Source organism: Mustela nigripes, chromosome 13, assembly GCF_022355385.1.
Source record: "Mustela nigripes isolate SB6536 chromosome 13, MUSNIG.SB6536, whole genome shotgun sequence".
Classification (NCBI taxonomy): domain Eukaryota; kingdom Metazoa; phylum Chordata; class Mammalia; order Carnivora; family Mustelidae; genus Mustela; species Mustela nigripes.
In genome coordinates, this window is record NC_081569.1 from 10,461,290 (window position 1) to 10,488,974 (window position 27,685).

At 49.0% G+C, this 27,685-nt stretch overlaps 1 protein-coding gene across 2 annotated transcripts in view; it reads left to right on the forward strand.

Annotated features, from left to right (window-relative positions):
- Positions 1-27,685, forward strand: part of SLCO3A1 (solute carrier organic anion transporter family member 3A1) — a 298,956-nt gene that overhangs the window by 60,308 nt on the left and 210,963 nt on the right. For both annotated transcript variants that reach the window (XM_059371628.1, XM_059371627.1), the window contains exon 2: positions 2,670-3,135. In XM_059371628.1, the coding sequence (XP_059227611.1) occupies positions 2,670-3,135 (466 nt within the window). The remainder of the gene's footprint in view (positions 1-2,669; positions 3,136-27,685) is intronic.

Here is a 27,685-nt window from a genome sequence, read left to right on the forward strand (position 1 = left end):
GACTGTTGGCTTCTGCACACCCACACAGCTTTCCCTATTACAAGCCTCTGCTAGAGCACTGATCCCATCATGCCTTTTTTTTTTTTTTTTTTTTTTGTTGTTGTTGTTGTTACAAAGCAAAGGAGTGACTAAAGGGAGCCTTTGTTTTTCTTACCCAGACCTTCCAGAAAGAACTTCTTTAGGAGTATTTGAAAACCAGTTTAATGAGACCAGACTGGCTAATAAATTTCTTTTCTTGTCAGTTGCAAATACTTGGTGTTTGAGAACTAAACTAGCTACACAATGGGGGCCGACTGAGTTGCGAGCTGGCCTTGTCTTGGTTAGGAAGTGCAGTGGGAATGGGAGTCAGAATCAGAATGTGGGCAAGAGTGGGGATGCAGATGTCCTGTGGCCAATACCAGTGTCAGAACACTGCTCTACGGAGCTCACCACCCCCCACCCCCGCCCCAGGGCCAGCGCCGAAGGACAGACCATCATAGTGGGCGGCATTGCATTACTGCCACGCTGCTGACCCTGGGCTGAGTCACCTGGGGACTGTCACGAAATCCCAGGCTGCTCCCAAGACCAGCTCAGTCAGAAGCTCGGGGAGGGACTGGGCATCTGAGCTCTTAAGCGTTCCAAGTGTTTCTAGTCTGAAGGTAGCTTTGAGAAGCCCTGGGTTGAAGAAGGCTGTTTGAACATGTGGGGTTGAAGATGAGGTTGGCAAGAATCCCTGGGCTACTCTTCTTTTTCATAAGGTGCACAGAGACCTGCTGATCCTTACGGGTATAGCTGGGTGTGCCCATGGCCAGAGGCTGTGGATGCGTGCGGTTGGGCAGCGGGGCACGTGTTCATATGTTTGGTGGAAGGCGAGATCCACAGAACTCTCATTCCTCCCAGTCCTTAGCAGCCTGCAGCCCAGAGTGTCTCTGAGAGAGAAGTCGGCCCCTGCAAGCCTCTCAAATTCTCCCGTCCATCTCTCTTGCCACTTTACTGACTTTGCCTTTCCTCTCTCCTCGTTAATAGTTTGCTGGCATTCCTCTCTCCATTTGTTTGTGGCCCATTTGGCACATGATGGCCACACCTAGCATCCTCTCTTATGCTTTGATGTTGCCCGATGCCCATAGATAAGTGACAGTAGTATAGATAGCCCTTTACAGCACTTAACCCTATATGTTCCTGTCCGCATTTTATAGATGGGAAAATGAAAGCATAGGGTGAATTGCCTGAGGTCTCAGAATCAGGATGGCCCCAGATGTTCTGGCCCTGGAGTCCTGGCTCTGCACCCCACTGCTTTGCTTCCTCTCCCTAGGCTCTCCTGCCAGGTATGGAAAGGCTGCTGTCTGCTAGCGGACCTTTCATTATTTTCAACCCTCATGTACACACTTCTGGGTTGATGTTCCTGTTCCTGCTTCACTAAGAAATCAAAGCTTGGACAGATGAAGCAACTTGACCGAAATCATAGAGCTAATTAAGGGAGTAATAGCTGGGATTCAAACCAGGTGTTCCTGTCTCCGTGCGCTGCATTTTTTCCACCACACTGCACGGGATTGGCTGATTTCTTTAGGGTGGCATCTGTGGCTCTCTAATCTGTCACCAATCCACCTTTCCAACCATTTTCCACTCCTTTATTAAATCATGCCACCAACTTTTGCTCACTGTTCTTTAGCCTGGAGTGTACTTCCCTGCCCAGCTAGGTCTATCCAACCTCCCATGAAGACAGGGACTCTCACTGATAATACCCCATGTGGAACCTACAAACAGCAGGAGGCAGGGCCATTTGCATTCCCCCCCAGCTCAAAAGCCCTAAAATAATGCGTCTCCTGTTGACCCTGCTCCTGTGATGGCTGTAGCGTGAAGGTAATATCCAGGGACTTGAATTGTAGCTGTGTTATGTGTCTGTCTGCTAGGTTGCATCTTGAGGCCAGGTGTCCTCACTTTTCTGTGTGTGTATGTCGGGGGGTGGGGCATTGCCAAGCCACCGTGGAGGTTTACTATGTGTAAAACAGGTGAAGGTCAGACTAGAGTACAGAGGTGGGGAAAGTCTTAAAAATATTCCATCAGGGGACATTAGCAGGGCAGCAGGGCATAGAACAGTCCAAGTCATATTTATTTGAAGGCCTCTAGGGAAATGTATGTGGGAAATTTCCAGAGGTAACTGGAGCTAATGATTGTCCCAGTGAGCTAATCCAGCTTGTCCATTTTGCCAACTAGGGCTTTGTTTTGTTTTCTTCAGGTAGGATTTGCTAACGTCCTAGTAAAAAGCCCCCAGCCCTCCCCCCACCCCTGCACCCCCCAGGCATGGAGTTTCTAAATAGGGTATAGTTTGGGAGCGGGTGAAAATGGACTTAGGGCTTGCCCAGGAGCACGGGATGGTGGCCACGTGTGGGGAAGGGCAGTTGTGTTTCCCAAATACAGGCAGAACCTTTCAGGATGGAAACAGGTGCCAAGAAAAAACTTCCTTGCCAGCGGGAAAGTTAATTCTTCAGCCGTCGAATTAGTTATCCTACTAAGTAAATATTTTTCGGACTCTTCGGGTTTAAGTCGGTTGTCGCAGGTGTCGTTTGCCTCCCAGAAACACTGCAGAGGGGCCAGGGCCTGCTCGCAGGCGCCCCGCGAGGCCAGAGGGGGCTGTTTCTTGGGTGGCGTGCGCTAGCACTGGCCTTGAGATTTCCTTTTGCACCCCGCAGGTGAGCGTCCTGACCACCCTGGAGCGGAGGTTCAACCTGCAGAGCGCGGACGTGGGCGTGATCGCCAGCAGCTTCGAGATCGGGAACCTGGCGCTCATCCTCTTCGTGAGCTACTTCGGGGCGCGCGGGCACCGGCCGCGCCTCATCGGCTGCGGCGGCATCGTCATGGCCCTGGGCGCGCTGCTGTCGGCGCTGCCGGAGTTCCTGACCCACCAGTACAAGTACGAGGCGGGCGAGATCCGCTGGGGCGCCGAGGGCCGCGACGTCTGCGCCGCCAACGGCTCGGGTGGCGACCAGGGCCCCGACCCGGACCTCATCTGCCGCAGCCGAACCGCCACCAACATGATGTACTTGCTGCTCATTGGGGCCCAGGTGCTCCTGGGCATCGGTGCTACCCCCGTGCAGCCTCTGGGCGTCTCCTACATCGACGACCACGTGCGGAGGAAGGACTCCTCGCTCTACATAGGTAGGAGCTGCGGCGGTGTCCGGGCGCCCGCCCCTGGGCTGCGCGCTCTGTTAGTAACTGACCTTGTTAGTAACTTGCCTTGACCGAGGAAGGCAAGGTGCGCACGTGAACGTTTATGGTTCTCAGACTGGGCTGCACATCTGTGGGAGCTTGCGGTGTGGGCGCTTTGAAAAATGGGGATACCTGATTGTACCCCCAAGAAAATCCAGTGCAGTTGGGTCCTGCCTGGGCGGGCATGGATTGTTTTCCAGGCTGTCCAGGTGATTTCGATGCACCCTAGAATTGGAGGTTGGCTTTGCTAGATCCTTAAGAAGCAATGAATGGGAAGACACGGTCAGGAGGGGTATCACGTGTTTTCACCTGCTTTTCACATGTGTGTGGACTTGGAGCTCTCTGGCATTAGCCACCAGGACATACTTGGGATCTGCACCTTGGAAACCTCAGTTTTTAATAATCGAAATGATCTTCTGGTCATTGTCCTGCTGAAGTTCAAAGGGGGAGAGAGATGATTGTCTTCTCAGCATTTGGTGTGTCATTCAAAGTTGATCACTTCTGGTCATTCTGCAATGAGGGTATATACAGGAGCTGGATGTCTAGAAAGAAATAAGGTCTGTGTAAGTTTTTAAAAAAAATAACTTTGCGTCCTTGCTTCTGGCAAGATGGAACCTTTCACCGGGTCTAAGGTTAAGCAGCCTCGAATTTAGAGTTTTTCTTACATGAGACAGGGGTCCTCCATCACTGTTTTGGGGCACTGTGGCATGGCCATTTGTAGGGCGAGAGCCTCCTGAGCGTCTCCATCCCTTGTTCCCCAAGGGTGATTTGGCCTCCCACCAACAGCTGGACCGTTGGATCGTTAAGAGCTATCCCCATTCACTGAGGGATAAGCTTGGAAGAATTACCTTTTCCTGTGGAAACTTTTTGCTTCCTGCAGCACTGTTAATTACCATGCAAAGGTTTAGGAAAAACTAGAACTTGAACGGAGTGTGACCTAAAGCTTTGTACCAGTTCAGCTTCCAGCATGCACTGCCTAAGGTTTCTGTGCTAGGAGGGCTTGGAATAGTTACACACTTCATGCCGGCTTTCCTCGGTGGCTTTCTGTCCCAGCTGTGGAGTACATGCTTTCGTTGGGCAAATAGATTGCAAATGTAGGTTTCTGTTCTTTGAGGACAGGCTCAGGGTGAGAAAGGTGGAGAGTGTGTCTCTTGACCCAGGGGTAGAGCACACGCAACCTGGTCGTGACTTAACTTCCACTATGGCATGGAACGTGACATAGAGATGATCTTCTAGGTTGAAGATGGCCAGACCCTCCTCTATGTGGTTAGGGTGGGTTCTATAGGTACTAAGGACATCATTTATGTTTCGTTCTTCCTAAAACTTGAGCAGCAGCCCCTCCACGTGATTTGATGCAGAGTAGGACACGGGCTGTAGCATCTAGCCAGGTAGCCTCCTGAGGTCCAGCCAGACCACTGGTCTTGGACTTGACCGATATCTCCCTAAGACCCAGGGAGAGCTGTTTTCTGGTATCCGTCACAGCAAATAGATAAACCACAGAAAAGGAAGTGGAAAACGAAGATCTGAGTTCCTGTCTCTGATGATGGAATCCAATGGAAAAATTTCCCTCCAGAATCCTTCCTCTGGGGCACCAGGCCCAGAACCCTTTTCTAGAAATCTTCCCTGCTGAGTTAGGTCATGGTCTTTTCCTGCAGTTGGGTGGCACCTGGTTTGTGTGTGCAAAGCTTTAGGGGGAGGAGGCGCTCTGGTTTTGTGTGGGGCAGGTGGAGGCAAGGGCAGTAGGGCCCCCATTCAAGAGAGAGGGCCTTCTCCAGTTCTGAGGCCATGGGATTTACTGTGAGTCTTTGTAAAGAAGAATGTTCCCAGTGAATTTCTACCTGGGCACCATTTTTTTTTTTTTTTCTTCCGTGGTAGTTAGGTGGAGTTGGAAGTGTCTATTTGTGTGATGCATGGACCTTTTGGCACTGGTCCATCTGGCATATTCCAAAACATGACAGCACATGGCTATGGAGATGGCCTCTCTGAGTCTCTGAACTGGTTTCATGGGTCTTTGTTGACAGGGAGCAGGAAAGAGTTGAAGCCTTCTGGGAGAGAGGCCTCAATAGGTGGTCTTACTATCCCATGCATGCTTGGGATTCTCCAGAAACATTTTAAGAAGACCACAGTATGTGCAGAGTGTATGTAACTGGTTCATTGGTTCATTCATTTATCATACGGGACATAAAAAAACATGCTTGTGATCACGAGACTCTTTTAGCATTTATCCCTTCTAACAGAGAGCTAGTTCCCGAAGCTGCTTGAAACTTCGGGAAGTCTATGGCGGAACCCACTGAATGGTACTGATGAATGACAGCCTTCTTTATTGCCTGCAGAGAGGAAAGAGGTCTGAAGGGACTGGCGCGGGGACTGTGTGGATGGGTACCTCCTGGGGTGCAGTAGCATGTGTCCCCTGCTTCCAGCTCCTGTGAAGCTGGTGAGGAGCGAGAGGCCCACAGCCGGCCATCTGGTCTGATGCCTAAAATGGGAGTGTGGATTGGAGATGGAGAAGATGATAAATACGGTCTCTGCAAGCCACAGACTTGTTCACAGCTGATCCTCTTTTCTGGGTGTCCACAGGGAAGTGGGATGAGGACCATGCGGGCTTGGCCAGGCTGTTGGTGACAAGACCTGCCCCTAGCGTGTGTGTGTCCTGAGTCCCCAGTCCTGGGGTGTGTGTGCTTCTGGGAGGCCATGTCATGGATCCTGTGATGGGGGTGGGGGGAATGGAAGCCTTCCATCTCCAGTCAAGCTATTTTCCACCGGAATGACTGTTTGCTTTGGACGGTTGTGGCCTAACCATCTGCCAAGCACCCGAATTCCTTGATGGGCCATTCACAAGGGGCTTTTCTGGCTGGCACCGGTCTGCAGCGGCCCCTTTCCAGCCCGGGAGGGAGCCAAGGGAGCTCATTACCAGGGGACAAAACTGGCTGAGTGGGAACACGGCTCTGCTGGCAGGCTTTTCAGTCCCGTACAGCGTGGAGTCAAGCCTCACGGAGCAGCTAGACAATGACCTGTGGGAGGCACGTGGCACTCTTTCTTGCCCACGGGACGGGTGGGGCAGTGTGGCAGTGGAGGCCATTTGATGCGAGGCATGACCAGGGCTCAGGAGTCAACCCCTTTGGGAGTCTCCTCAGGGAGCCTCTGGCCCATGATGTGACCTTCCACGAAATCCATTTTCTTAGCTGTTCTGTTCTTCCAAGTTCAAAACCCGGCCAGTCATAGTGTAGGCAAGGGTAAGTCGGATAATGTAATGGACTCCCTGTGTCCTTCCTTAGGTTCCTGGGTCAGTGGATTGTAACCTCGTTCTCTTTGAGGAGAAAAAGGTGAAATGAGAGTGGTAGTGATTTTTCTTTTAATAACTTTATTCCTAGTTAAAAAGTGTGACATGCTCCCTGTTGACAACTTTGGAAGTATTAAGAAAGAATTATAGAATCACTGCTCTTAGCTTTATGATTATAGAACGTCTTTTTTTTTTTCCCCTGCATTGGTGTGCTTTTCTACCAAAAATGTTCCGGAGGCACCAGGGTGGTGCAGTTGGTTAAGCGTCTGACTCTTGGTTTTGGCTCAGGTCATGACCTTGGGGTCCTGAGACTGAGATCCACGCTGGGCTCCACACTCCATGGGGAGTCTGCTTGGGATTCTCTCCCCACCCCCACTCCGTCTCCCACACTCACTCGTGTTTGTGCCCTTTCTTCCCCCCCCTCAAGTAAATAATCTTTAAAAATTTGTTTATAACAAACGTCTCTCCGTATTTGATGCACTGTCCCGTGTTCCTTAATATTCTGTGGTGTTATGGTTGCACACGTAACATTTTCCTGTGGACTTCTGCAGTCCTGTTTAATGCCCTGATTGTTGGACATAAGTGTTCGCTGTTGTGAATGAGGCAGACAGGGACACGGATTCTGAGAGGTTCAGGGACTTGCCTGGGCTAACTTAGCTGAGTGGAGCTGGACTCTCGGTCTGAGAGTGGGGTTTTTCCCATTTACGTCTGGGATCTGTCACCAGGCTGGGGTTGTGGGGACAGGGCCGATGGATGGTCTAGGGGTTCAAGTGCAAGTCAGGGCATTGCATCAGATGGCTTGAAGGCTTCAGGAAATAAGTCACAGGAGCCAGCAGGGCAGGAAGAACGCAGGGTGCCTCCCAGCCACTGGGGGGAAGGGGTGGGGTTGGAATCGGGAGTGGGTGCCCCAGCCTGAGCTGTGGGAAGAGGGGGGAGAGGGGACGGTGGCCCAGGCTAACCATACAGGGTGGGGTCTGGAGCTCCTCCTGCTCTGAGCAGAGGTGGGTGCGGATTAGAGCTGGCCCTTCTCAGGCAGGGGCGGCTGGCGTGCTCTGCCTTCCGCTTCCCTGTCTCCAGCACGGCAAGGGCCCTCCCCTCACCTGGCTCTACATTCCCTTCTTGAACCACGATGGCCCTTAGGTGATTGTGCTCCTGTCGTGTTCGAAATCTGGCTCCTCACAGCTTCCCACACGCTGCTTCTGGTTCTCACCCTGAAAACTTGCGTTCTGTCTGCCGTGTTGTGATAAATCCACAGACAGCGAGCACCAGCCTTGCATGGGTAGAGCGGGGGCACCTGCTACTTAGCTCCTCTGTGCAGGGCCTTGGTTCCTTACTTGATGTGGTTTCCTGCCACACTTGAGAACCACTGTTTCCCTCTTAAAGCTGGGTGCTGTGGGCTGGGGAGCTCAGGACCAGGGGGACAAAGCCAGATGAATGGGGCGAGTGGGACACGCGTACTGTATTAGTTTAAGTCTGTCCTAACACAGCACCACAGCTGAGAATCCAAGATCCCAGGTATCAGGAGAGTCGGTTTCCTCTGAGGCCTCTGTCCTTGGCTTGCACATGGCCCGGGCTCCTCCTGCTGCCTTCAGAGTCTGTGCTCTGTGTGCGCCTATCCCTGGGGTCTTTGTGTCCTGGCTTCCTCCTTTTAAGGACACCAGTCAGAGTGGATTGGGCCTCACCCATAGGACCTCGTTTTACCTTATTTCTTCCCCCAGACCCTGTTTCCAAATGGTCATGTGCTGAGGTCCTGGAGGTTGGTGCTTCAACCTAAGAATTTTTGGGGGGGGGGGGGAGAGACCTGATTTAGCCCATAACTGGTGCCAAGGGGGCCAGTGCCAGACTTAAGACTCTTGCATCTTCCTTTTTTCCTCTTTTTAAAAAATTAATTATCATTAAGACTCTTGGATCTTCTGTCCTAACCTTTCTGTAAGGAACTGCATTGTTGTGTCTTACCTGTTTGTTTATAGGTGCCTAAAATTTTTTGAAGATGCAGATATTTTTTTCCTAAAACTTAATTTAGGATAATGCTAGAATCCCAGATTGTTGCAAAAAGCAAGGAAGTCCCCCGTACCCTTCATCCACTTTGCCCCAGTGGTAACGTCGCACCTAACTGTAGTATAACATTGAAACTGTAGCCTAACATCGAAACAAGGATATTAACATTGGTGCAATCCATGGAATTTATCCAGATTTTACCAGTGTTCTGTGCACTCGTTTGTAGGTATATGTGTGTGTGTGTCTAGTTCAGTGCAACCTTATTACATGTCCATGAGGTCTTCAAAATGCAGAATGGAGTCCAGATGAAACCAGATCATTCGGAGTCGTGTGTGTTTGGCAGACACACAGGCAGGAGCAATGCACGTGTGCACACGTGTGTGCATACAAGGAAGAGGGTTTTGGGGCTGAGAGAAGTCTTCGGTCGAATGGAAGCCGGCTAGAGGAAAGCGACTCTTCTAGAAGGCTTCCCTCTGCATACCAGGGAGAATGGGGCCCTTGCAGGATGCCCCAGTACACCCAGCAGTGGCTCCCAAGTCGGCCGGCACACACATAAGGCACCAATGGGTCCTGTTTTCTTTATCACTTGTATTGAAACCCAGGGCAGCCCTCTGTGTTCTAGCTGATGCAAAGAGAATTATTCTCCGATTTCATCTGCCAAGTGTTTTAGTACAAAGGTCACTATGGTACCAGCCAGCCCCCAGAGTGAGCCCACCTTCGCGGCAGAGCCCTGGGAGCTCAGAGTTCTTTTGCTTTCTGATGAGTTTTTATTGTAACGTGACATTGGGTAAAATGTGTTTTAACTCTCCAAAGAGAGTAGGTCGGGTTTGGATCAAATAAATACAGTGTGACTGTAGTTCATCTGAAGAAATGATTAAAAAGCTCTCCCTTGTGGCTGCAAGCATCGTCCATTATATTCTTGCAACTTTATTGATATCTGTATCATTAATTTCTTTTTCTAAGATAAATGACGCTGTAAAGCTGGTCACTCGGGTTTGGCCGCGTTCCACCCCCTCTCCCCAGCTGCTGGTCCCATGCCATTTTCCGTGTGTTCTAGCAACACGCTGGGAAACGTGTGTGGCTCTCACCGGGTGCTTCCATCTTGCCTGGGCTGCTAGAAGCTTCTCGTTCATTTTCAGCGGCTCGTAATTCATGCCCTGTGGTTCATGGAATCACTTCTGCGCTCCCTGCCGGCGTGACCTTGGGCAAGACTCCCAGTGTGGGCTCTGGAGTCTGACAGTTTCGAGATTCAAATCTGGCTCCGCCATGGACCTGCCACCAGGGTTTTGGACACCTTTCTAGTTGACTTGAGCCTGTTTCCTTAGCAGTAAAATGAGGCCGGGATCTACCCGGCAAGGCTTTGCCTTGGTATCCTTTGCATTGGGTTTCATGGTGGAGATCGATAAACATGGTCCTGTTCTTTTGTATGATCCTGTCCTCTCCAGGTGCAGAAGGGCCGGTGGGAGTAAGGGACTTACAGAAACACAATGGCAGGTCTCTTGACAAAGGGTAGTCAGATCCTGGTTTTCAGCTTGGGACGAAATCTGCCTGGTAGATCTAAAAATAGCAACCTCTTCAGTCCTGAATTAAATGGGCAGGGCTCTTCTTTGTCTGCAGACCCTTCCTGTGGCTCATCTCAACAGGTGTAAAGTGCCGCAGGGCCCCAGGCGGCGGGTTGTCTGGTCTGTGGTAAGTCAGGGGCGCCCTAGCCTGCGGACCCTAGCCATGGCCGCGACGTGAGGTTCAGCTTACCTCTCTGGGTTTCATCTCCATGCTTCCTACTTGGCTTCTTAATACTGTCTCTGTTCTTCAAAGAATGTATTCTCATTTTAGTAAAACTGGGAAAAACCAAAATAGAATAAGAAATAATTTCCGTTCCAGGTACCTATAAAAAATTCTTGCCCATATTTAGGCGTATTTAATTCCAGCCTTGTTTTGTGTATATTTTTAGTGAAGGCCCTACTATATGCAAATCCAGTTCCAGCTGACATATTGTAAACTTACTGATACAGCACTTAGATATAAAATTTATCATCAAGATAACTGCAGGGTATTTCATTAATCTAGAAATGCTAGAACGTGCTCATTGGGCCTGTGCGTGGTGAGCATCTTTTTGGCTATAGCCGCATCCGTATCTGCTGAAAGCTTGAAAAGTTCAGGTGAGTGCGGATGATTCAATGTGAGCTGGAGAAGCGGCCCTTTGGGCTTGTACTGACTTTTTCCAGAACAGAAATAAGTGAGGCAGAAGCAGGGCTTGAAAGAGGCTTCAGGCCGGCCGGGAGTGTTGGATCTGCAGCCCCCTCCCACCTCTGCTGCTCAGGGCAGCAATCGTACGGGTGCCGCAGGGATGCGGCGAGCCAGTGACAGACAGCAGACTCTATGGCGCCTGGAAACTCAGGGCTTTTGCTTCATCCTCTGCCATTTGTTTCCCTGGGAATGCAGAATGCCCAGTCTTCTGATTTTTAGGAGTGACCAGAAGTCTGCGTTTTTCAAGGGGCCCGAAGTGCCCGCTTGTCGACGTCCCCTCCAAAAACCCTCCGTGAGTCAACAGCTCTTAGGCCAGCTCGAACGCGTCGGTGCCTTGCCGTTTTGGAGACTCTGCTCTTGAAGTTGCTTTCTCCTTTCGGGTGGTGAAGAACTAAAACAAAGGGAACAAGGTGGTGAGGAAGGTGATTGCGCGTCATGGATGTCACGGCCAGAACAGACGGTGTCCTCTCCTGGGATTGCAAGGGATATGGGCATGGGGTCGGCGAAGGGGACGGAGGCTCTGGTATGAGCACAGGACCCAGTGGTAGAACGGGACAGAGCGGAGCAAGCGCCTGCTGCTGGGCCTCTTGGGGTGCCTTTGTGGCCCAGGCTGTGCCTTCTAAGAATGGGAATCCTAGAGTGGATAAGAAATGGAACTATTTCTCCAAACTGAGCGTTGTCTGGCTGTGGACAAGTCGTGCTCAGGCTCCCGAAGGGAGGGTCGGAATGCAGAAGTGAGTACCATTTGGAACTGGTTGGGGGCTGCAGTTGTTTTCTGCGTGTGAGCATCTCTGCTAAGAGATGTTAGAACCCAGCATTCAAGTGGTGGATGGACCAGATGTTAGACCAGAGGTTTTAGGCTCAGACAGACCCAGAGAAGAATCACGGGGAAGATAAAGGCTGCTCGGGGTGGGGTGGGGGGAAGGGTTGTCTTTTCTTCCGCCATCAAAGGTTCCTTATTTCTGTACCAGCCTCTTACTGCACCTGACCAGTGAAAGCAGATTCATTTCATTTTTCTTTTCAGCTGTGCCACAGGCATTGTTGTTAACTATAAAAGGTCCTGCGCCATTTTCCTGAATAGCGTGCATGTTCTTTACCTTATTTGTAGACTTTGTAACTTCTTTCTAACCTAGATAATCCTGTCTGTATCTCCTCTCCATGCCACTCAGAACAGCTGTGTGAAGGCTTTGGTTTCTGTGGGGGGCTGGGATTTGCTGCCATTAACACTGGCCTCAGGGGTTGATGGCGTTCTTCTTCAAGCGAGCTTTTCAGAGCTGGAAGATTCTTGTGTTGAAATGCTTCATGGAAGAGTCGTCGTTGTGGATGTTTGCTTTTTGCCTCATCCTGCATGTTTTTGTGAGGGAACATTGCCTTTCCCCAAGGGGGGTTCTTGCGAGCTGCAGACATGATCCTGTGGTTCAGGGATGGCTGACCAGGACACAGAGAAGGTCTCTTCTATGCAAGGATGGGCCCAAGGAGCGTGACAACCAGAGTCTGCTGTGAGGTTTCACAAGTGGACTCAGACAGAAGTCACTGTCATTTCCAGGACTGCTAGCTGTAAGCTCTCAAAATGCAGAGACCCTGATGCCTGTCATTGCTGCCATGGGCAGAGATCTGGACGTAGGAGTGAGGACCGCACAAAGGAAGGTAGATTCAGGGGCAGAAGAGAAGGCAGGAGGACTCCCTGGATCCAGCTATGCCTGAAGCAAGCTTCTAGCCCTTGGAATCTCAGTGACTTGAACACATGAATTGTCCTTTATAACCTTTACAGTCCACAGGCATGGATCCCCTGGCAGGTCAAGGAAGAGTTGGATGGATTGCTTTTTTCTTAACGTTTGACCATGCACCTTCCCATGGGGCTAGTGTTCCTGGGCAAGGAAATGCCTTTGGGCTATTGTCTTCTGATCACAGAGCCAGCTCTTTTCTGATACCAAGGTGTTCACCCATGGTATACTGAAGAACAGAACTCCTGACCCAATACATTAAAAAAAAAAAAAAAAAATTGGGTGGGGATTTAGGTTGGAAGTTCTGATTCAGTTTTCCATTTCATTATTTCATAGCACTTAAGTGACAGGAAAGGGACCTAGAGGCCCGAAATGGATGCCCCTTCCACGTTCTCCCTAACCACCCAAGCAAAACACTTAAAAATAACCTGTTGGCAGGCAGGCCCTGTGCAGGAGCAGGAAGCGTTTACTGGCAAATCGTGTATGTGGGCAGGAGAGCGGCCAGCATGTCCGTTCCCTAGTCAGTGGTGCTGTTTATTGAATGGAAGGCACATAACCAACCTGGGTCCTTTCCTGACCCCAATTGCCGAAGCTGCTTTAAGTTCCTGGAATGGCCTCATCTTGTCCGGGGCAAAGACGCTCGATGAGTATACTCCATTTGTGACCCGGCTTTGCTGTTTCATTTCCGTCAAGCTGTGTGTGTGTGTGTGTGTTTCCGTGCATGTGCCTGATTTGCTTGCATGCAGATGAAAATCTGAACACACGAAAGGATTAGTGGCTCATGATCATTCCTTCTAAAAACCAAAAAAAAACCCACAAAAAAGCTCAGGTGTAGTCTTCAGAGCTGGAGTTCTGGAATTTGCCTTAAGAATGTGGAGACATATAGGGGGACTAGAGGGCTACTAAACTGGGCTGCTTGAAACGAAAGGTTCCCAGATGTGCTTTCGGGGAGGGATCTGCGACCTTCTAAAATTCTACGGAGGTATACTCTTGGGGGGAAGTTTTCGTTGGCTTCCCCAGGAGGTTTGTGACCCAGAAAAGGTTAAGATCACCCAGAGTCCTTATGTGGGGCAGACCCTGATGATGGGCAACTTGGGGTAAGAGAAATCAAGAGAGCTGAGGTGATGGGCTGTGCAGAGTGACAGATGGAATGTTGTTCAGTGTCAGCTGTCAACTTGATCTGCTCCCCGGGGAGCCCCTGTGCTTCCAACAGGAAGCATTTGGAGCCTCGCTCAGGCAATGTGGGTGAAAAGTCAGAATGTGTTCCCAGGGCCTCTGGAGACACCCTCTCAGCCCTCCTCCTCCTGTGCCTCCCCTTTTACCTCTCCCCTCTCCAAAAAAAAGTTCCTTTGGGGCTAAAATTTTCCATCCCTTCTCTCAGCCTAACTGTGGGTGTTTGGGGTAATATTCAGCAGATTTTCTGTGCTGATTTGAACTGATGCACAGAGAAGAAAATCAACTTTTTTTTTTTTTTTTTTTTTTTTGCCCTAAAAGCAAAAACATTTTAAAAATGCACTTTGTTCATTAATGGAATCTGAACTCTCAAAGTCAAAACTTTCCATGTGTTCTTACTGAGAACAATTCCCTCGGGGGTGGTTCTAAACAAACAGATAAGTAGGCAAAAAGTTGTGAGGGACCCCGGAAAATCATCTGGGGACGTTGATGAACTTGGTGGAATTTGTATGGGCGACACGTTTCCTCCCTCGCTTTTTGGGATAGTTGCTGCATTCTGTCTTTACCAGTTCCCATGCCTCCTGTGTCAGGTGTGGGACGGTGGGGGACAGGGCTTGGGGGAGAGATGATGTTTCTCTCCTCTTTTTTTTAAGATTTTATTTATTTATTTGACAGAGATCACAAGCAGGCAGAGAGGCAGGCAGAGAGAGTGGGGAAGCAGGCTCCCCGCCGATTGGAGAACCCAATGCAGGGCTCAATCCCAGGACCCTGAGATCATGACCTGAGCCAAAGGCAGAGGTTTAACCCACTGAGTCACCCAGGTGCCCTGCTTCTCTCTTCTTCTAGTGTTCTAAGCACGAAGCACCGTGGATGTGCTTTCCCAGTGCCTCCCTTTCTGCCCAGTCATGATTACCATAAGAACATTCATGTTTGCCCACCTGCCTTCTGCGTTGCTAATGGAGTTTACAAAGGGAATTCGGATTCCCAGCAAGACGCCTCATTAGCACAGCAGGGATCTGGTAGATTCTATAATTGTCCATGGACACTTAGAACCTTTGAAACCCATTGGTGTCTATTATTAGATCCAGATTATTTCACCTATCCTGGCCTGTACATTGGTATCAGGAGTGGGGCAGGGGGGCAAGGAACCTTGCCTCAATCCCACTGGATCCACTGGATTGTCTGGAGAAGGCATTACTAGCCGTGAATCTGGGGCCGAGGACAAGATTTGAAAGCCATGGGGTACGTCAACAACAAAATGTCTCCTGTATCGGTGCTTTTATGTCTCAGTATCAACCTCATTGGTAGGTTGTGAGCAAGTGTTTAATTTTAGGAGTCATTGTGGTCACAAAGAAAATTTAACAGCTGTCTGCTTGCTTAGACAAGTGCGTCAAGGACCTGTGGGTTTGAAGAATGATGTTAGCAACACTGGATAGGCTCGCTCTTGTTTGGTGTCCTTGCTGTACAACAGACGGAGAACGGGTGCTCTGCCTGTGGTCTCACGCCCCTGCCTTCGAAAGCCCAGGGAGACAGAGGTTGTGTGCAGATGAGGCCTGGGAGGTGAGGCAGCATGTTCAGGGTCCTACAGCTAGTGAGTGGCAAGGCCCAGAGGGTAATTCTGGTCTTCGTTATCCCAAAGGCCGTGTGTTTTCTGCTATATGCCCCCCTCCCTCATCCTCAGAAACTGTTGTGAATAAGAGGGGACCCCAGGTATTTACCCCAAAGATACAGAAGTAGTGAAAAAAAAGGGCCATCTGTACCCCAATGTTTATAGCAGCAATGGCCATGGTCGCCAAAATGTGGAAAGAACCAAGATGCCCTTCAACGGACGAATGGATAAGGAAGATGTGGTCCATATACACTATGGAGTATTATGCCTCCATCAGAAAGGATGAATACCCAACTTCTTTATCAACATGGATGGGGCTGGAGGAGATTATGCTGAGTGAAATAAGTCAATTATCATATGGTTTCACTTAGTTGTGGAGCATAACAAATAGCATGGAGGACATGGGGAGATAGAGAGGAGAAGGGAGTTGAGGGAAATTGGAAGGGGAGGTGAACCATGAGAGACTATGGACTCTGAAAAACAATCTGAGGGTTTTGAAGGGGCGGGGGGGGGTGGGAGGTTGGGGGAACCAGGTGGTGGGTATTGGAGAGGGCCTATGGAGCACATGGAGCACTTGGGTATGGTGCAAAAACAATGAATACTGTTAATGCTGAAAATAAATTAAAATAAATAAGAAAAAAAAAGGGGGACCCCAGGCATGCCCTACTTAGTATTAAACTACTTTCTTATTTCTTTTTAAAGACTTTGTTTATTATAGAGAGCAAATGTGAGTGGGGGAGGGGCAGAGGGAAGGGGAGAATCTCAAGCCGACTCCACACTGAATGTGGAGCCCACTGAGGGGCTTGAACTCAGGATTCTGAGATCATGACCTGAGCTGAAACCAAGAGTCGGACACTCAACCAGCTGAGCCAGCCAGGAGCTTCTGCTACATTATTTACGCACACCTCTCTCCACCCCCTCAGCCCCCCACTATACCAAGTACCTGGAACTTCTCCTGATTTTTGCAATAAAGTATGAAATGCTGACCCGTGTCTAGGCTAAGGGAAGTTAATTGGGTGTAGGGTGCTCGGGGCCTGGCTTCTCTATGGGAATTTTAAAAATGCATAAAGATAAAGTCTTATTCCTACAAAAAAAACCCCACATGGGATGTTTTTACAGTCTCGCTGTAGTAAAGGGACAGACACTGCCCAGAGGGTTTTGTTCATGTGCCGGGCCCTGTAGCCTCTAGTTGGTGTATGGTCATTGTTCTTCCAGAAGAAGAACTTGGACTTGGGGGTTTTTCCCTCCTAGGCTGAGCCATGCTGGCTTGCTTTGCTGTGGAAGTCAGGCGTGATCTTCTGCCCCCACTAGGCCACAGGTGGGACAAAAATGGTAAGAAGGTGGGGCACCTGGGTGGCTCAGTGGGTTAAGCCTCTGTCTTCAGCTTAGACCATGATCTCAGGGTCCTGGGGTCGAGCCCCGCATAGGGCTCTCTGCTCAGCAGGGAGCCTGCTTCCCCCCTCTCTCTCTCTGCCTCCTGCTGCCTACTTGTGATCTTTCTCTCTCTGCCAAATAAAATCCTTTAAAAAAATTTTTAAAAATGTTAAGAAGGTGGGAGAGATGAAGGCTTTGTGAATCTTGTGGGAACAGGTGACGTAGGAAGATGAAAGCACAAGCAGAGCTCAACGCGCTGAAATACTCATTCCCAAGGTCTTTTAACAACAGAAAATCATGGGCAGCCCGACCGGCTAGCCCAGCGGTGTCCTGAAGACCTTCCAGAGTAGAAGGTCCGTGGAAACGTACTGGTCACAGGAGCAGTGACTTGCTGGGTCACATAGTGGCAGAGGCCTCCCGTGCCATCCTGGAGGGCATGATGTCCCGGTAGCTACGTGCTCAGGGGAAGTCGGGACACTGAGCGTCTCTGGTTCATGACTCCAGTTCCCTATTTCCAGCTTGCTTGCTCGCTTTTTTTAACTTAATTTTTAAATTATGGTAAAGAACGCCTAACCTAAAATTCACCGTTTTATCCATTTATAAATGTACAGTTGAGTGGTGCTAACTGTATTCACACTGTTGCGTGGCAGCTTTCCAGAACTCTGCCCTCTTACAGAACTGAAACTCCGCGCCCACGAAACAGGCCCTCCGGGTGGTGGCCGCCCCCCCTTCTGTTCTCTGTGGGGTCCGACTCTCTCGTTACCTAAGTGGCATCCTACAGCGTTTGTCTTCTCGGTACTGGCTTCTTTCATTTAGCGTTACGTTCTCAAGGTTCCTCTGTGTCGTAGCCTGTGTCACAATTTTATTCCCTTTTTAAAGGCTGAATAATATCCTTTTGTGTGTGTACACCACATTTTGTTTATCTGTTTATTTCTCAGTGGACGTTTGGATCGCGTCCACCACTTGGCAAGGGTGAGGGGCAGTGCCCTGAACATCTGCATGCCCCATATTTCTGGCTCGTTAAGAGACCGCTTTCCGCATGGGTGTCCTACGGTGGTGGCAGAGCTCAGGAAGTCCACAATTCACCTCCTTAAATTTTCTCTCAAATTGGCTTTGTCACTAGTTCACCTGGTTCCTCCCCTTTCATCCCTTGGTTTAAAAGCTACCACCTCTCACTGATCATGGCTTCTGAAGGTCTCTGGTGTCCCCCCCCCCCCCCCCCCCACACACACACATACCCCCAGTCCCTTCTTCTTTCCCCCTCAGTACTCCCAGGCCAGGTCCTCCCCCCTCTCCCTGGGATGAGTGTGTCTGCCCTTGATGATTCAGCCCAATCCAACTTGTGTCCAGTTTGTCTCCGCATTGCCATAGCTCCAAAGCCGGTTCTGAACATTTACAAACCTGGAGAGAGGCATATTCTAGAACCTTTGTTCCAAAATTTCCAAAGCCTGTGCAAGGAGTTTAACTGAACGTCGTTATATGCCCAGTGAATAATGACAGTGTGGTTATGTATGTTAAAATAATGCATATGTTTAAGATAATAATACTGTATATTTTTGAGACACGTAAAATAACTTCTTTTTAACAAGTAGAGATGTGTTAAATTTATTTGTCTCCATATCATGGATGCGTTGATTTAACAAATTCTGAGAGTTGACCATGTGTCAACCCAATGGAAGGTGTTGGGGGTACATGGGTCAGACCTAGCACCAGTCCATAAGAGAAGTAATAATGTCAGCAAACATTTATGGGGCACATCCTGTGGCCAGACACTGGGCATAGTTCTCTATGTGTATTATCTAGTGTGATTCTCAAAGCAGTTCTTTAAGTTTTATTGTCTGCTTTTTATGGAAAGAAATTAGGACACAGGCATCGAGTAACTGGTCCAGTAAGAAACAGCAGGGGACCTGAGCCAAGGGGGTTCCTTCTCCAAGGGGTGTGTTCCTCTGCTTCCAGCCAGCTCTACCAGCAGCTGTCATAAAATCCAAGAGCTGGAAACACAGGGAGGGCAGGATGAGACACCAGGCTGATGGGAACCTACACATGCCTTTGTATATGTTGAGTTAGAAAATATTCACCAAATGTGCCCAGGGATATTTTACAAGTGTGAGTAGTGACTCAGTGCCTTTGCAAAGAGACACGCCATCTTCCAAGCCATCGCTGCTGTTGGAGAAAGGAAACCACTTTGTGCATGTTCTCAGAGCAGGGCCTTGTGGAAACTCCATTTTTCAGAGGCGGCGAATGCTGTTCCCTGATGTGAGGCATCATCTGGTCAAGGAAGTAACGTGAAAAAGCTTTTTGTCTTGGCTCAGAATGGGGAAGGTGAGGTCTCTGAACTGGCCGTCTGGATATGTGGGGGAAGCATTTTTTTTTTTTTTTAAGATTATTTATTTGTTTGACAGAGAGAGATCACAAGTAGGCAGAGAGGCAGAGAGGGAGAGAGGAGGAAGCAGGCTCCCTGCTGAGCAGAGAGCCGGATGCAGGGATCGATCCCAGGACCCTGAGATCCTGACCTGAACCGAAGGCAGAGGCTTAACCCACCCCAGGCGCCCGGGGGAAGCAGTTTTTAAAACCTGTGAGCCTTCCCAGCTGTGGAGATGGTGTCAACTTCTGTGAATCACGTGAATTGCATAGGGTCGGCCGGAAAGGGGCCACCTGGCCCTGTACATGCGTGCACGTGTGTGTGTACACGTGCGTGGGTCAATATTGGAAATTGCTATTCATCACACCCAACATGAGCATAGTCTTTTAAGAATGTATTTCACTCCTGGGGCGCCTGGGTGGCTGAGTGGGTTAAGCCTCTGCCTTTGGCTCAGGTCATGATCCCAGGGTCCTGGGATTGAGTTCCGCATAGGGCTCTCTGCTGAGCAGAGAGCCTGCTTTCCTCTCTCTCTCTCTCTCTGCCTGCCTCTCTGCCTACTTGTGATCTCTCTCTGTCAAATAATAAATAAAATAATAATAATAAAAAAGAATGTATTTCACTCCTGCTGGAGACCATGAAACAAGTAATGCATGAGCACTAAATAAATTTAGTGGTCCTGTAGCTTGCTGCGTGCTATGCCGTTGCCTTAGAAAGCTGTGGACAGCGGGAAGCCTCCGGCGGGAGGGTGCAGACCATGTTCCAGGCACTCAGAAATGAGTTTTTTCCTTTCCTCTGCATCGTGACCATTTTACAGAGTAGGAGACTGAGGCTCCACAGAGTTGTATCGTTTAGTCTGTATCTTTTAGGAAGTGACCAAAGTTGAACCATAGTGTCTACTGATTGCGTCTGGCCCAAAGCTGAGATTGTGTAGAATAATTGGTAATTTTATTATGGAGAATTTAAAACAGGCAGAAGTAGCGAGGGTAGTTGAATGAACCTCAGCATGCTCGTTGCTAATTATGACCAACTCGGGGCCTTTCTTGTTCTGTCTGTACCTGCCCCCAGTCTCCCTTTAAGCCCTGATGATAATTTCTTAATATTAACAAATATATACTTAGTGTTCAAGTTTTTCCAGTTGTCTCATTTTAAAAAAAAAAAAAACCACTTAATTAGATCCAAAAAGCTCTATGCTTTGCAATTAGTTGCCTTGTCTCTTAGGTCCCTTTTCATCTATAGGTTTTTCTCTCTCTCTTCCTTCCAGGTTAAAGAAATGGAATTACTCATTTATCTTGCAGTTTTGTACAGTTCGGATGGTGCTTTTTAACTTGTTCTTCTGTCCCCCACCTGGATTTTTTGGTAAATTGGTTATTAGCACTAGAGGACTGCTCAGATTCAGGATTAAATTTTTTTTTTTTTTTTTTTTTTTTTGCAAGACATACTTCTTAAATGATGATGTGTATTTTTTTAAATGAGACCTGTAAGGTCTGGCTTTTGTGGCACTGATTGTGGGCCATTGATGGTCATGACCTCTAAATAGTGGGGAACCTTCAAATCCTGTCATTCGTCTTTTGTAATTCTGTCAAGAGTAAGTTCTTCATTTCACCTGTTTCATTACCTGAATTTGAGAAAAGCAGGAAAAGTGTTATATGATTACTGAAAAACAATTTCAGATTTTTTTCTTTTTGTAGTTTTTGTCGTCAAGGTATATCCTCTTAGGGATATGTAAATTATTGTGTTTAAAGGTCATTGATAATGGCTTTTCTATGTGTGGCTGGTTCAATGAACAATTCATTGAACAATTAAACTTGTTCCATTTTTGTTTTTGTTTTTTTTTTTTATAGATGACTTAAGATGTAATTTTGATAATTATGTAAACTATTGACGTGGTATTAAAGTCACATCTACAAAATAGGAATGTTCTAAGAATTCTGGCTCCCAAACCTGTCACCGTTACCCTCCTACACTTTACACACAGCCATTTTTCTTCCAGTTTTTAGTTTTATTTTTCTGTCTTAAAAATATAACAAAATACACTTATATATTAATATCTCCCTTTTCTTTATAAAAAGTAGCGCTTATATACATTTTTTCCCACCTAACTTTTTCACTGAACAGTATATCCTGTGAAGGAATAGTACATCATAAAGAACTAGGATAATTAGCACTATACAAAGATACGGAATCATTGAAGTTTTAGAGCTGATGGTAGTAATAGCCAATATTCATTTGGCATTTACTCTGTTCTATACACTGCGCTTGACGTAAATTCATTCAGTGATTCTCATAACCATAATCCTCTGGGGTGTGTACTGTTCTTGTCGCCATTCCGTAGATGAGGAAACTGAGGCAGAGGGTGATTAGTGAAGTATGTTGTCCACAGTCTCAGACCTAGTGAGTGGCAGACCTAGGATTTGGACACTGGTATCTGCTTTCCTGTATGACATTATATTGCTTTAAAATTTCCAGAGTTTGATTTTCTGGGTTTTATGAGTGAGGAAGTTCTAGCCCCTGGGCCATTCTGTTAAAGGTGTCACTCCCCCCATGCCCTGTCCCTAGATGTAGGACACCTTCAGATGATCCCCCACTTGCCACACAGCTTCTTGGGGAGTCTATAATGTAATCTTAACAACAGGCCACCGGTTTAACTTAAAGTTATTTCATGGATGCTCAGAAGAGAAGGCTCTTGGGTCAGGTAAAGGACTTTATTATGACTCCTGGCATAGTCATCAGCATGTCACTGACTCTTTCCTTACCCTTGTAAGTACCACAGAGGGGACCCAGAAGACACCGATGGATGTCAGGCGTGTAGTAAGTCACATGCAGAGGAGGAACACCGAATTTGGAGGATCCACTGCTTTTCTAGCAAGCAGTAAGCAGCCCTACTCTTTTGTCCCAGAGGGAAACGCAGTCTCTTTCCTGAAAGCTGCTGTCTGAGAAACGAAGGGGTTATGACTCTAGCCCATGTCTGTGAGCTCTACTGGATGGACACTGTTTACTTCCATGAGCCTGATAGAAAAGACTATCTAATATGTCTGTTAGATGGGGGTCAGCCTCAACCTTTTCTCTTTCCTTGTGTTCCCAATGCACCTACCACGATGTGTGGGAGCCTAGAGCCCCTTGGAGGACTGCTTTGCCCGACATTTCCTCGCACTTTCTTGTTCATTTTCCAATAGAGTCAGGCGGGTACCCACACCATGTCCTTGACAAATTACAGATTTTAAAAACATTTGCCAATATCCCCTGACCTATTTATGGGAGGTGTTGTATTTCTCAGACTCTAAATGTAGGAAAACCCAGTGAGCTCTCTTTTGAAAGCCACCCTTAACACATTCTAAACACTCACCACGTGGCAAACCCATGGATTTTTCTTTTTTATTTGTGATTTTTGAAACCCGCCGGAGGGATGAGGTTGACAAGCATCGATCAGTTTCTTGACTACATAATAGCAGGTTTTGTTTTGGTTTCCTTTTTCTTTTCCCTCCGTGTTGAGTCCAGTTTTTCTTGCCAGTGATTTTTAAAAAATAAATAAATCTGTAAATTACTGCCCGTCCTAAGACCCTGATTATAACTACCTTTTCATAGGAACATGTGGCACTTTGAATGGTAACACTCTCTTGGAAGGCAGCCCTCTCCACTTTGGCATCCTCCATGACTTTCCTGATTGGGTTTCTTATGTGAAATAAGAACTATCAAGGGTCCAAGCCCTGTGTCTTTGAGCAAAGTAGTGCTCCTTTAAGTTAGGAGAAGAAAAGACAATAATAGAAGCTTCTGTAAATTCAATCTAACTGATCCATTGAGGAAAATCTGGAGCCCTGGGTCAGAGGAGCAGAGAGGAAACAGAAACAGATCCCCTAGGCTAGGGGAGGGAAGTCAGGCCAGCAAGGGCAAAGGTCCTTCTTGGCACCCCGCCCCGCTTACCTTCACACAGCCCATCCCTGTTAGCTACAGACGGGCACTGTACACTTCCACTGCCTGGCCTGATCTTTAAGGTCTGAGGTGTCTGGCGGTGCCTGGGTGGCTCAGTCGTTAAGCCGCTGCCTTCAGCTCAGGTCACGATCCCAGGGGTCCTGGAATCGAGTCCCACATCGGGCTCCCTGCTCAGCTAGGAGTCTGCTTCCTCCTCTGTCTGCTGGTCCCCCTGCTTATGTGCTCTCTCTCTCTCTCTCTGTCAAATAAAATTAAAAAAAAAAAAAAAAGTCTAATGTATCTGCTAGATGGGGGTCAGCCTCAGCCTTTCCCATCATGCATTTTAACAACCAGCCTCTGGCACCGAGTCCCCAGAGAGCATCCCTCAGCTGTTGATGGTGTATGGGAGAGAGGACCTGGGTTTGTTACTTCCCTCCTGGTGAATTCGGAGCCAGGGCTGCACGGGAGTCTGAACACTCTTCTTGGGCTCTTCTCATTGGACTTTTTATTGGAAGGACTGTTTTTATTTGTTTGTTTGTTTGTTTGTCTAAAACCAGGCTCCATGAGATCTTTCAGGACCTTAAAACTGCTTCAGGGGTGGTCCCACTGCAGTTAGCCTTGGGACCCTGGGAGGAAATATAGATCTAATTATGAGCGCAAGCACAGGTCCCAATGGAGAGAATAAAACCCTCATTAGGCCCACAGAGCACCAAGGAGGAAGTTACAGGTGCCGGAATGATAGTACCACCGCTCCCGTCCTGAGCTCTGTGACTCTGTTTCCCTCCTAGGTGCGGTGGCGGTCATGACCGCATTTCCCTTACTAGAGATGATGTGACGATTATAGGAGGAGACATGAAATGTTCCATTGCTGGCAGGGAATAAGCGCTCGGTGTGTAATTAAGCAGAGGACAGCGTGTCCATACAGGCCTGGGCTACTCACTGATGTGGTTTCTAGGCGTAAGCTCTAATAGATTTTTTTTTTTCTAACTGTGGCCTGGAGCTGCGCCTGCCGGCATGGCACCGACTAGCCACATGTGGCTGTTTAAATGGCTTCAAGCCACGTAAAATGACTGCAGTTGCTCAGTTGTACTAACTCAGTGTCAAGATACAAGAGCCCCCATGGGGCTGTTGGCTCCTGTTGCGGAGTGTATGGAACATTTCTGTCATGCAGAAAGTTCTTTTGGACAGTTCTGTTCTGGAGGGTTTAGCCCCTGAGGGACGCGACGGCATTAGAATGACTGAGTGTTTAATTTTGGAACCTTTTTCTTGGTACCGTCCCCTTTCTGCGTCCTTTCTACAAATAGAGAAGACTGTCTCTCATGCCGATATGGGAACGCATGCCCTCTGGTGATTGCTATAAGGATGCCCTCGCAGACGAAGCAGGGGCTGTCCCCAGAGGGTGGCTGAGGGCCACTAACATGTCTTTCCACCTCCCGGGCCCCTGTAAACCCTCTTGCTCACGAAGGCCACACTTCTTCCTTTGCTGCAGTCCCCGGGACGTTTTCAAGTTCTGTTCCATTCTGCTTCCCTCCTAGGCTTCATGTGTCCCAATTTACGTCCCTACACTGTGGCCACCCTGATTATGGGATACCTAAGGGACTTCCATTCGCTTGCGTGAGTACAGGTAGTTAGTACTGTCTTGGCTGTGCTCTTGGCTGGAGAGTCAGGGCCCTGTGCCTTCCTTTATTTTGGACTTTAGCTCCGCGGAAAGTGTGTGCGCTGCCTTTTGTAGCTACGTACCTGGCTGCCAGCCGATGATGTGAAAGGAAATCAGTCTCTTGCATTAAAATGTTTCTGTTCTGAGCTCTTGAGGGCTTATTAGAGATGCATGGGTAAGGACTCCTGGACTCAGCTGTCATCCTGGCGCCCAATCTGTGGAGCACGTAGCAGGCAGAAGGCCCCCTCTAGGTGCCAGAGCCAGCAGGTAAAGCTAGGACCTGCCCTTGGAGCAAGTAGCGTCTCTGGAGAGGCAGCCTGGCGGAAGGGGTGACTGAGCTGCGTTTTGAAGAGGTGGGGGGTGAACTTGGTAAGTTGGGGGGAGAGGGGAGAATGGAAGGGGGCATTCCAGGGAGAACCAACTCTACAGAGAAGTTTTAATTTGAAACCATGAAGAGCTCATGAGGACACAACTTCCTGGTTACACAGTCTTGGGTGGATTGCTTAACCTCACCTTTCTCATCTGTAAAATGGGAGTGGTCCCCGTAGCCACTTCTGAGGGCTGATCTGAGGATCTCATGAGTCGTCACATGTGAAATATTCAGAGTAAGCGCTCAGGGAAAACCAGCTGTCCCCACCGCCCTCCTTCCTTCTCCTAGTGTATTTATTAAGAGAAATCCGCTTTGGAGCGGAGTTCAGATGTTAGCTTTGCCACTGACCCCGTGCGAGTCATGTCAGCTCTCTGGGCCTCAGTTTGTTCCTCATTAATATGGGAAGAATGGCATCTGTCTGTGTTAATGGGGCTCCTCTTGAAGCTTGAATGAGGTTTTGTGCATAGATCCTAGAAAAGGGCCAGAGAGACAGAAGGTGACCAGTTGCTTTCATTTTTTCTCTTTCTCCAGCCAGCTTCTTGGCTGTCCCTTGGAAACCCAGGGTAGGGGAAGGGCGATGGGGTGGAATGACATTTGAGGAAAGCAAGTCCGTCAGCTATGTGGGGGATGGCATAGCTTAGGTGTCAGGCTGCAGAAACAGAGAAGTCTTCTGTATCCAGATGTCTGTGCTGTGGTTTCAGTATGGCGTCTTTTGTGCTTACAAGTGGCTCTTTCTTTCTTTTTTAAAAAGATTTTATTTGTTCATTTGACAGAGATCACAAGTAGGCAGAGAGGCAGGCAGGGGCGGGGGGTGAGGAGCAGGCTCCCCGCTGAGCGGAGAACCTGATGCGGGACTCGATCCCAGGATCCTGGAATCATAAGCTGAGCTGAGGGCAGAGGCTTTAACCCACTGAGCCACCCAGGTGCCCCACAAGTGGCTCTTTCTGTGTGCCAAGCTGCTCTGTGTTCCATGTAGTTAACCCTCAAGGAAGCTGTAGGAAGTGGGACTACTGTTCCCATTGTACAGATGGAGAAATCGAGGCACAGAGAAACTAAGTGACTTGTTCATGATCACACAGCCGGTGTGTGGTGGGGACAGGATTTGAACCCAGGCCCGTGGCCCCCAGAATCTGCGTCTTTACCTGCGTGGTTGACAGTTCCAGATTCGGCCGGAGCCTGCAGGTTCCATTCAGCATGGATATGTGACAGATTAGGAACCACAGAGGTGTAGACAGGATGGTTAATGGAGAGAAAGCAGAGTTAGGTCACCAGTAGATTGTAGTTTTGTCTGGAGAATTTGGGTCGGAGACGGCCGGCGCCCAGGTTTTCTAAACTTAGCGATGCTGCCCCTGATGGGGGCTAGACCCCGGCCTGCGGCCTGCCCTCCTACTGCAGGCTGAGCTGGGCGCTGGGGAGGGAGGGTGTGGCCCTTGCTGCCTCCCTCCTCCTCACCTCTGCTTAGGACCTGCCTCCTGCATAAAACCTTAGCAGCAGCCCCCAGGGCCCTGCCCCTCTGCCGCTGTGAGTTACTGAGCAGTTGCTGAGCCCTCCCCACGGGCGAAGCGCTGGTCTAAGCGCTTAGCACAGAGAGGCCAAGTCACTTGTCAGGCTCACACAGCCAGAGAGTAGCGGAGTCAGGCCTGGAACCCTGGCAGTCTGGCTGTGGAGCCCTTGATCCCCGCTCCTGCCTCCTTCCCTCCCTTAGTACCAGATATTCTCTCCCCATATGTTCCCATCACGCCTTTGCCCAAGTGCTTCCTCTTGGCGCCTTTCTTCCTTCCCCTTCCGTCCTTGTTCCCTGTCATTGCTCTTCCTCCACGGACCACATTTGGTGACAGCAGGTTCCCGACATCATTGGAGCCATTCAAGTCTCTGCACCTCTCTGGACCCTACCCCTCTTTATTTCTAGTACCTTCCATAGGTGGCCTGATCTGTCCAGTCTCACTCAGTTAAAAAAAAAAAAATATGGCAGTAGGTAATTAATGATAACCTACCAAGCCTAAGTCCACGCTGGCATTGTGCCGAGCCACTCCAAGTCCAGGTTTCACAGAGGAAGGGAGTACGCCAGGCCCAGGGAGGCTGGCCGAGGGTCCGGGTTGGAGCCGGGCTTGAACCTGGGCTGACCCACTCTGGGCCTGATGGCCTCTCATGTATATGGAAATGAATGCATTGAAATAGCAGGTTTCAAATCGGTATGGGATCAGGCACTTTCCATGGTGCAGGAAATTGTAGCAGAGTGATCTTAAGAGCGTTACTCTGGGGGGGCCCTCCCGTCCACCCCACAAAACAGGCAGGGGTGCCCTGGAGCTCATCTGTGTTTCCACGCCTGTGGATATCGGTCAGGGCTCAAGGGCTCCCTTGGCAACCCTGCAGAGCGAGCCTCCTTAGCCCACAGCTCCTAGGACCTGCACTCAGGGCACAAGTGTTCTGTGCTGAGTACCTCTCATTGTCTATGGAGAGGTCTGAGTAAGTACCCTGCATCCTGACTACTGCCTCCCCCAGTTGTTTCTGCCACTTTCTGACCCCTCTGGGCATTCCCTAGGACTTCTTAAGAACAACATCCTGGGCAGGCTCTGGGAAATGTTGACGAGGGATCCAGCCAGGGAAGGGCCCCCTTGACCTCTGGCCCTGGGCCTCGAAACTCTGCCATTTTAGGCGAGTGATTTATCAAAAGGGAGGCAGAGGTGGACAGTGGGAAGGAAATCGCCCTTTTAAATTTATGGATGGTTTTCTCCACATTAATGTGCAAGCCTCCAGCTATGCAATTAGAGGTCGTTAGGCGGCTACAATGGGAAATTA